General features: G+C 35.4%; 1 protein-coding gene and 1 long non-coding RNA gene across 2 annotated transcripts; both read left to right on the plus strand.

The window, feature by feature from the left end:
• Window positions 1-848: 848 nt before the first annotated feature.
• LOC145806682 (uncharacterized) lies at window positions 849-2481 on the plus strand. Its single transcript, XR_014350082.1, has 2 exons — window positions 849-953; window positions 1603-2481. It is a non-coding gene; the product is annotated as an uncharacterized LOC145806682 (long non-coding RNA).
• A 3910-nt stretch (window positions 2482-6391) lies between these two features.
• Window positions 6392-8996, plus strand: LOC114295537 (uncharacterized). The gene is made up of 3 exons (XM_028239782.2): window positions 6392-7714; window positions 7837-7912; window positions 8004-8996. The coding sequence occupies exons 1-3, from the start codon at window positions 7664-7666 to the stop codon at window positions 8744-8746; spliced, it is 870 nt and encodes a 289-aa protein (XP_028095583.2). The 5' UTR covers window positions 6392-7663; the 3' UTR covers window positions 8747-8996.
• Window positions 8997-10799: the final 1803 nt, after the last annotated feature.

The raw sequence follows: 10799 nt of genomic DNA on the forward strand, positions 1-10799 counted from the left end.
TGTGTCTTTTTGTTACGGTCAAAATTATAACAATTATATTGAATCATAATTTCAGCTATGAACCAATAAATTATTACATTAGAGTTATAATACAACACAATCATAACTTAAAATAAACTTAAAATACATTTAGATCGTACGTCTAACTCTGCATAATTTTTTATTTCATATATTTTTAATCTTTGATTTTGATGGCATAACAATATGAAAATTGTATAAGATAGAGGATGGAACGGGAAATGAGACCAATATCCATCCTTAGAAGTTGTCCACAACAGATTTTGCCATTCTCATGTTGCCTAGTTATTGAGGGAGAGACATGATTTGATGGGAGTTTTGTTGCCTTTGGTTTTCTGGTGTAGGTTTGTTTTGGGACCATTCATTGATTGCTGTGAAGGGCACGAGTACGCCAATAGTGAACGCAACTTTTGAGGGAGATCAGCAAATCTTATACAACAGTGAAAAGAGGTCATAACCACTATGAGAAATTTAGATGCTAGTCTTGAGCCTATAGAGTGAGGATCCTCTCCTTGCAGCTGCCGTGCTTGCGCCTATCCTTGCAGGCTTTCGGATCTACTTTTAGGCCCAATTTTGATAATCCGAACCGTTCATATTTTATGATTTATTCAGTATATCATACCTGTAAAAAATCAAGTTGATTGGATATCATAAAGCATATGTTCGGAAAACTGTTTATTAAATTCTTTAAAAAATAGTGTTTAGTTCAATTTTTCAAACACATACTTTCTGATATCCGATCAACTTGATTTTTTACAGGTATGATATACTGAATAAATCATAAAATATAAACGGTTCGAATTATCAAAATTGGGCCTAAAAATAGACCCGAAGACCTGCAAGGACAGACGCAAGCATAAACTTACAAGGAGAGGCTCTTGACTCTGAGGCTATAAGCTCAGTTGAAAGGCCAAATCTACCTTCCAGTTCACTTGGTACTAACTTTTTTCTCTCTCTCTCTCTCTCTCTCTCATTCATTCATTATTTACCATCATTTCAACAACCACTTCCCCAGCCTACCCCACCGCAAAAAGAAAGATTAATACTGTATTTAGTTAAAGAATTTAAAAAAAATGAAATGAAAAAAATGTATAAAATTATATAAAATATAAGTATATTTTATTCATATTAAATTTATTTTTTATATTTTTTTAAATTTCTTCATAAATTTTTTAACCAAATACAATATAAATGAAAAAATTAAAAGTGGATAAATTTTTACTTTAGATTACTAATATTTATATCTTTTTTTTTTCAAGTCTTTCAATCATATGATTAGACCTCCACAAAAGCCACTTGCATCCTTTTCTCACGAAACTATTCCTTTACTTTAGCATCTACAAGCAGTCGTCTATAGTTTACCTTAAAAACTATGACTTATCCAATTCTTTAAAGAGAGATAGAGCGAGTGTGAGTTTCACCATTATATGAATATATTTTACATCATTAGAATTACATTAGAGTTCTTAAATTAGAACTCTTAAACACTATTGTTATTTAAACAGATTTTTTTTGGGGTGATAATTGTGTGTCTGGGCAGATTGCATGCATTTCAACTAACAAAACATTATTGACATGCCACAGGTATTGATATCGCTGTTGCGCATGGTTTGTTTTTCATAAAAAAATATTTTCTTATATTTGGTTACAATTTGAAAACTAATGTGCTGGTAGCCACCGGATTGTTTTGATCAATCCCCGTCTTGGTCGATGATCCCTTCACTCCAGTGAGTGCAGTGAAGAACTCGCCCCACATGCCCATTTGATTTATGGAGGTGGTGGTAGGGAAGTAGCAGCCTAGTGACATTAATAAAATTTTTATCCGATTGTTTACTCACAAAAAAAAAATCAAAAAATATTTTCTACGTTTCAGAAAAAAAAAGTTTAAAAAATATTTTTTACCTTTTAGGAGTGAATTTTTTTCTGTCCAATTAAGTTTATTTTCCACTTACTAGAAAATGTTTTCCAATTTTCATCGTATTGAACTCTAGAAAATTGATTTAAAAAAAAAAAAAAAACAAAAACTCTAGAAAATCGGAAAGCGTTTTTCAGAAAATGTTCTATTCCAGATATTTTGAGTGAATAAAGGACGTGTCACAATTTCATTGGCTCAAAACATAAAATCTTAAAAAGGGCGAAGGTGCCAGGAGTCCATGCATATAACTAGTTTGTTTTGTTTTAAGTCAGTCCAAATTGATTATTGTTGTGTTTGAGAGCTTTAATTGGGCTGCTGCTTTTTGTTTTGGGAGATCTTTTGATCAGCCCAATCAGATGACCCCAAAATTCTGTTGGTGGGCCCATGACATATGGAAGGTAGAATCGCTCATTTCTGGCGTGTATTGATACATTTATTTATTTATTTTTCTATAAATTTGATTGTTTTTTTTGGGAGTGTGGGGATTGCGATTCAAGCGATTTAAGAATAAAATTATAAATTGAATGGTGGATTAGTAGATTGACAAATCGTGATTTGAGGGATTTTGGATAGATGTCAAAGAATATTCTAATCAATTATCAAATATTTACATAATATATAATATTAATTTACACAATATTTTTCATATATATAACACAAGTTAATTTTATATAATATTTTACATATGTATAACTATAATTTGTAACAAATTAAAAAAAAATATGTATTAACTATAATGGAGCGAAGCGATTTCAAAGACGAATTATAAAATTTAAAGTTTAATCTATGATTAGCTAATTGAATGGTACAAATTGATACAGATCAGTGTAATTTTAACAAATTTGATAGTATTTGACACATTTGTTTGTGAAATACGATTTTAAGTAACAGCAATGCTAAGTATTATGAAATTTTTTTTATGAAAATAATCATGAAAGTTTTGTGATCATTAGATTATACTTAGAATAAAATACCACACACTAATCAAGGTAATTCAAAGATTATAAATTTTTTATGATCATTTTCATGAAAAAATTTTTATGACTCCTAATTTTTCTCTTTAAGGAATATCATTCATTTGGTTAATGAGTTTTGTGTTGGGATTTGAAATAAATAATATTTTAGTTAAAAGTGTACCCCCAAAAAAATATTTAAGATTGTCCGTTCACATATTTTCTCCATTATGAGGCTAGACCTCCGTGAAGAATGATTCCATGATATGTTTCTTCAAAAACCTAAATCTAAAACAACCATGCGACAAAATCAATCTTCAACCCAGATAAAGATATGGGAGCTTTTTTGATAAATCCATTTTCTAAGAGCTTTATTCCATTCAACCCATATTCTTTTTGAGTATTCCATTAGGTCCAATTTGAGATAAGAAGACCAAAATACCCTTTTCATCTACTTATGTTCCATTTAGTTTACATTATTTTCTTATGTTTCAATAAGTTCTATGGGTGACATAATTACCAAAATACCCTTAATGTGAATGTTCACACCGTCAATATAAATGTTTATATCGTCAATGTGTAGGGGCTCGGCTCATGTCGATCCTCGTGGGTGCTCGAAAAAATTCGAGTCGGGCCGGGCCGGCCCACAAGCCAAAAAAATAGGCCCAACTCGGCCCGTTGATAATATGAATATTCACATTGACAAGTTAACATTCACATTGATAGGAGTGTAAAATTGACCTGCGGCCCGTGGCGGCCCGAAACTAGCTCGTCGCTCGGGGTGGGCCCGGGCCGGCCCGTTCACAATATGAATATTCACATTGACATATTAACATTAACATTAACATTAACATTGACAAGAGTGTAAAATTGGCTCATGACCCGTGGGCAGCCCGAAGCCCGGGCCCGGGTCTGGGCAGGCCCGGTCCAGCCCAGCCCGGCCCGTTGACAATGTGAATATTCACATTGACATGTTAACATTTACATTAAAAGGAGCGTAAAATTAGCCCGCGGCCTGTGGCCGGCCCAAAACTCGCCTGCGGCTCTTAGGCTGCCCTGGGCGGGCCCGGCCCGACCCGTTGATAATGCAAATATTCACATTGACATGTTAACATTCACATTGATAAGAGTATAAAATTAGCCCACGCCCCGTGGCTGCCCAAAACTAGCCCACGGCCTGTGGGCGGCCCGGGGCGAGCCCGACCCGGCCTATTGACAATGTGAATATTCACATTGACATATTAACATTCACATTGATAAGAGTGTAAAATTGACTCGCGTCCCATGGGTGGCCCGGGGCGAGCCCGGTCCGGCCCGTTGACAATATGAATATTCATATTGACATATTAACATTCATATTGATAGGAATGTAAAATTGACCCGTGGCCCGTGGGCGGCCTGAAGCCCGCACGCTGCCCAAGGCGGGCCCAGCCCGGCTCGTTGACAATGTAAATATTGACATTAACATATTAACATTAACATTGATAAAAGTGTAAAATTAGCTCGTGACCTGTGGGCAGCCCGAAGCCCGGCCCCGGGCCGACGCGGGCCCGGCCCGTTGACAACGTGAATATTCACATTGACATGTTAACATTCACATTGATAAGAGTGTAACATTAACCCGTGCCCCGTGGCTGCCTGAAACACGCTCACGGCCCGTGGACGGCCCGAGGAGGGCCCGACCCGGCCTGTTGACAATGTGAATATTCACATTGACATGTTAACATTCACATTGATATGAGTGTAAAATTGACTCGTGTCCCATGGGCGGCCCGAAGCTCGTAGGCGGCCTGGGGTGGCTCGGGTTTGGGTCCGGGCCTACCCCGGACCGCGGGCGAGCTTCGGGCAGCGGACAAGTTTTACACTCCTATCAATGTTAATGTTAACATGTCAATGTGAATATTCACATTGTCACGGGTCGGACCAAGCCCGCCTCGGGCTGCGATCAGGCTTCGGGCCGCCTACGGGCTGCGGGCTAATTTCACACTCCTATCAATGTGAATGTTAATATGTTAATGTGAATATTCAAATTGCCAACGGGCCGGGCCCGCCCTGGCCCGAGGTCGGGCTTCGGGCTGCCCACGGGTCACGGGCCAATTGTACACTCTTATTAATGTGAATGTTAACATGTCAATGTGAATATTCACATTGTCAACAGGCCGGGCCAGGCCCGCCCCGGGCCGTGGACGGGTTTTGGGCAGCCACGGGGCGCGGGCTAATTTTACACTCCTATCAATGTGTATGTTAACATGTCAATGTGAATATTCACATTGTCACAGGTCGGGCCAAGCCCGCCTTGAGCTGCGGTCGGGCTTCGGTCTGCCCACGGGCTGCGGGCCAATTTTACACTCTTATTAATGTGAATGTTAACATGTCAATGTGAATATTCACATTGTCAACGGGCCGGGCCGGGCCTGCCCCGGGCAGCGGGCGAGCTTTTGGCCGTCCATAGGCCGCGGGCCAATTTTATACTCTTATCAATGTGAATGTTAACATGTCAATGTGAATATTCACATTGTCAACGGGCCGGACTGGGCTCGCCCCAGGCCGCCCATGGGCCGCAGGCGTGTTTCGCACCGCCACGGGACGGGGGCCAATTTTACACTCCTATTAATGTGAATGTTAACACGTCAATGTGAATATTCACATTGTCAACGGGCCGGGCCGGGCTGAGTCAGGCCCGCCCTAGGCTGCTGTCTAGTTTTATACTCTTATCAATGTGAATGTTAACATGCCAGTGTGAACATTCACATTGTCAACAGGCCGGGCTGGGCTCGCGCCATGGGCCGTGGCGCGGGTTTCGGGCAGCTACGAGACGCGGGCTAATTTTACACTCCTATCAATGTGAATGTTAACATGTCAATGTGAATATTCACATTGTCAACGGGCCGGGTCGAGCCCGCCCCGGGCTACGGGCGGGCTTTTGGCCGCCCATGAGCCGCGGCCCAATTTTATACTCTTATCAATGTGAATGTTAACATGTCAATGTGAATATTCACATTATCAACGAGCCGGACCGGGCCCGCCCCGGGCTGTCCATGGGCCACGGGTGGGTTTTACGCCGCCACGGGACGGGAGCCAATTTTACACTCCTATTAATGTGAATTTTAACATGTCAATGTGAATATTCACATTGTCAACGGGCCGGGCCCGCCCTGGCTCGCGGCCGGGTTTTGGGCCGCCCACGAGCCAATTTACATTCCTACAAATGTGAATTTTAAAATATGAATTTTCACATCATTAAATTGCTAATCGTTGAAAAAATATTTATAAGGGTATCAAAATTAAATATAAGGGCATAAGTGTCCAAGAAAATAGTATAAATCAAGAAAATGGACTTTATGGAATAAAACTATACATACATGGGACTAAATGGGTTAAAAATTTCCTTCATGGACTTCTTGGGTTAAAACACTTCTAAATTGGACTTATCAATAAAAATCCCTAAAGATATTGATGCGAGAAAGTGTGCAGGCAAATGAGAAGTGTAGCAAAAAGATAATGCGTCTGCGAGAAGGGGACCTCATGTCTAGCTTTTTTAAGTTTTAACCACTTCTACTCAACTGAAAGCTATCGAATCTCCCCAGAAACGTCGCGATATGATGATATATATAGTTGCTTAGGATCATTCTGGATAGGCGAATATTTTGTGCTGTTTGCCTCTTTTTATCACTACTATTATTCTTTTTAAAAAAAGATTATTGGATGAGTTTATATATGTCAGTTATAGGATTATTGTACTATACAGTAAGATAAGATTTGGAACATTATTTTCGAAGTTGAATGGAGAATGGTTAATTTTGAACATTATCTTTAGAAAAAATTCCGTTTTTTACTTACTTTTCTCATTCTAAGAAGCAAGAAAATAGTTTCATGCATTTATGAATATGACTCCTATTACTTTGTTAAAAAATGAAGTAAAAAATAAAATTATATATTGCTTACTTCTTATTGGCCTTGTTTGGCAAATGTTTTTTTTTTTTTTTTTTGCTTTTTGAGTTAAAATTTATAAAAAGATAAAGTAAGTTAAAATAATTAATAAAATAAAATGTCATATCAAATCCATAATCATTTCACTTTTTCTCTTACAAATATCACATCTAACTTCAAAACATTTAACTATCTTTCTAAACACAAATATTTTAATCTATTAAAAAGTTAAAAATTAAAACAGTCAACTTCCTTAACGAGGCCATTATAAGTTTTTCTTGTAGCAGTTGTTAAATTTTTAGACATGTTGTTTGGTTATGATTCTCCAATTTAATATCCTTATTATCATATTTATAAGTATTCTACTGCTAATTTAAACAATAAGAGATAAAAACTGAAGAATGGAAGATAGTTTGAAATGGATGATTATTCCAGAGTGATCTTAATTATTTGATAATTAATAATGCAAGTTGAGAAAAAATTATATATGATATAAATTGATAAAAATGATGGTGTGACAAAAAAATGGATTAAACATTTTGGCGGGGACAGTTTAATTCTTCTATACGGCCAAGCCAAGCCAGCCAAGCAAAGAAGGAATTGGGGGACAGCCTTAATGGCTTAATTGGCAGTTTCACGTGTCGTTTTGGTGGTGACTTGACATCACCACGTGTCATAGGCGAAGTGGTTTTAGTCCTCTGTGGAGCTGAGCTGGCTTCCACACCGGAGTGCCTGTCCCTCCAACTTTGGTCAATTTTTTACTCTCCCCCTTCTTATTTACTCCACTCCCAGTCCACTTAAACCTCTGCACACACAAAGCTCTCCCCCCTCCCCTCTCTCTCTCTCGATGGCAGCGAAACAAGGCGATGATCCATCAGAAGCACCCCTGAAATACCAGGTAGAGCCCTCACTCTTTTCTGCTTCCACTAGTGATTACGTACTTCTCTGGTCTTCCTAGCATTCTACACCTACTTAATTGCTCAATTTTCTCTTTTTTTTTTTTTTTTTTTTTTGTTTTAGACGTGGGTTTTGAAAGTCGCTATCCACTGCGAAGGCTGCAAGAAGAAAGTCAAGAAAATTCTTCAGAACATTGATGGTACGTTACCTCAAATAAATTACCCTGTTTCCCTTGTTGGTTCTTCACTTTAGTCATTTTAATTGCATCTTTTGGTTTGTATGGTATTCAGGTGTTTATACCACAGTGATTGATTCCCAGCAACAAAAAGTTACGGTGACTGGAAATGTGGCCGCGGAGACTTTGATCAAAAAGCTGTTAAAAAATGGGAAACCTGTGGAACTTTGGCCGGAAAATAAGCCGAAAAAATCAGGAAAATCAAAAAACAAGAAGCAGCAAAACGGCCCTGATGGTAGTGGAAAGGTTAGTGACGAAGGTGAACAGAAGAATTTAGAAGAGAAAACTGAAAACCCCGATGAAATCGGCGGCGAACAGTCACCGGAGGATGATGAAGAAGGTGGTGACATTGAGGCGGCTGCTGCTGATCAGAATATTGGCATTGGCGGCGGCGGCAATGGAGGGAAAAAGAAGAAGAAGAAAAAGAAGGGTAAAACTGGTAATACAAATGGTGAAAATGGCGGCGGTGCAGTAACCGCCGCCGGATTTTCTACAGCTACTGAGGATGTTGTGGACCCACCTATTGGGTCCTTAAATCTAGGTCCTCTATCTCAGCTCATTAACCACCCTCACAATCCTCCACTTCCAGCTTATGGACTGAGCTACAACACTTCGTATCCCAGTACTGGATCATCTTACTATGTCCCTCCGCCGCCACCGCCGCTGCCGCACGCATACACGCAGTCACGTGTACAATATTATCCACCACCTCCGCTGGCTGTTCCAATTCATGCATTCAGCAATGACAACGATGACGGCTACATAGATGAAGACGAGGGTGGATGCTCAATCATGTGACAAAAAATTGTAAGGTGCATACATAGATTATATTACTATAAAAAAATGCTTAGACATCCTTATAAATTATATATTAAATTATTAATTACTCGCGGTGGGTATGATGATTACACCTAATTATGAGTAATTAATAATTTAATTTTTAAATTATTAGGAGTTTGTAGGGTGATTTTGTTATTATATATAACTAGTTGTAACCTCGTTTTATGCATGAAATGCGAAAAAATTAATAACATAATTTTTATATAAATAGTATAGATAGTTTGACTTTTGTATGTAAATTGTAAAAATGTAAAGGGAAAATTAGTAAAATATTTTTCTTCAAGGTTATGTAGTAGAAGAGGTTTAAGATTTTTTTTTATTAGTTAAAGTCTTTTGATGAAATTTTTCTGTGATTATATTAGAGAAATTTTAAAATTTCTTGTGAAAATTGAAATTTCATTGTGTCAGAACCGAAATTTCTTTAAGTCGAATCTTCTTTATAAAAATATTGAAACTATTATAAAAATATTGTATGTCATTTATCTTATAAAATCTTAATAATAAGACCTTAGAAAAAATTTCCCAAATGAAAAGGATGAAACCCACAATTGAACTTGTTTGGAAGTTGGCATTTTTAGTGTTTTTTTTTAAAAATTTGGATAAATTACATTGATACTCCTTGAAATTTCAGTTTAATATAGGTTCTCTTTACATTTAAAAAATTATACTTATCTCCTGTCAAATTAAAATGACATATTTGTGTCTTAGCTTTTATACATATACAATAATAAAATAATACAAATATTTTGTTTATGTCATTTCAAGAGAAATAACAATTATTTTCTTTGGTTTGACTCACATAAAAATTGAGTTTTTTTTTTGTGTGTTTTTTTTTTATAATTTGTACTGAATTTTTTTAATATTTTAAGTAATATTTTTTATTTTTTAGATACACCTAATCTAGACATACTTAAGAAATATAATATTTTATATATATATTTTTTAAATTCACTATATACAAAAACATATAAAAATATAAAAATTCAATACATTATCTTATTTTGTTGTATTTGATGGATTTTTTAAAAATTTTTTGTACAAACTTTATATTTTTAAATATATTTAGACTAAATTGATTTAATCTAGATATGATGGTGGGAATAAAAATGAAAAATTATATTCATATATAAAAATTTATACAAAAATATAATATTTTGTGATTTTTCTTTTTAAAATTCAACAAACACAAAAACATATAAAAATATAAAAATTCAATACATTATCTTATTTTGTTGTATTCAATGGATTTTTTTAAATTTTTTTGTACAAACTTTATATTTTTAAATATATTTAGATTAAATTGATTTAATCTAGATATAATGGTGGGAATAAAAATGAAAAATTATATTCATATATAAAAATTTATACAAAAAATATGATAAAAATGTTTTGAAAGTGATATTGTTGTAAATATAAATCATATTTATAAATATTTTGTTTTAAAGTGAAAGGCCACCATTAAGCTATATTATTGTGTTTAAAAATTCTATATAAAATTTATGTTTGTATATCATCACTCAATAAGAATATGTTCAAGTAAAATTTAATTATGAAAAGTTGTAAAATAATGGTAGAAAAAAAAAGGCATGATAGTTATTTAGAAAATTTTAATGCATGATATCAGCAATTCATGAGTAATTTGTAATGAGATTATAAATCTTGAGGCGAATAATGTAATTTTTTAAATGTGAGAGGGATCTGTATTAAATAGAAACTTCATGAGTGTCAGTGTAATTTACCCTTTAACTTTTTACGAAAAGTCTCGTAGAAAAATAGAAATAATTCAATTAAAAACTTGTAGTGACTTTTTGATTAAAAATCATTTTTCTCAAGCATGGCTCTTAATTTTATGATAATAACATATATTTTATGTGTTAATTTTTAAATTATCACTGACTTAACTATATAACTTGACAGCTTAGGTAAAAATTCGAACTAAGTCCGGATGACTCATGTGAAAACACCAAAAAAATCCTAGTAATTCGAAATCCGAATTGTATATATATGTATG

Source organism: Camellia sinensis, chromosome 14 (assembly GCF_055761805.1).
Source record: "Camellia sinensis isolate YWXY chromosome 14, ASM5576180v1, whole genome shotgun sequence".
In the NCBI taxonomy this organism is placed as follows: Eukaryota; Viridiplantae; Streptophyta; class Magnoliopsida; order Ericales; family Theaceae; genus Camellia; species Camellia sinensis.

Coding starts and splice junctions, on each gene's coding strand:
- LOC114295537 (XM_028239782.2), top strand. CDS start 7,664: ATGGCAGCGAAACAAGGCGATGATCCATCAGAAGCACCCCTGAAATAC. Junction 7,715..7,836: donor AAGCACCCCTGAAATACCAG/GTAGAGCCCTCA, acceptor TTTTTGTTTTAG/ACGTGGGTTTTGAAAGTCGC. Junction 7,913..8,003: donor AATTCTTCAGAACATTGATG/GTACGTTACCTC, acceptor TATGGTATTCAG/GTGTTTATACCACAGTGATT.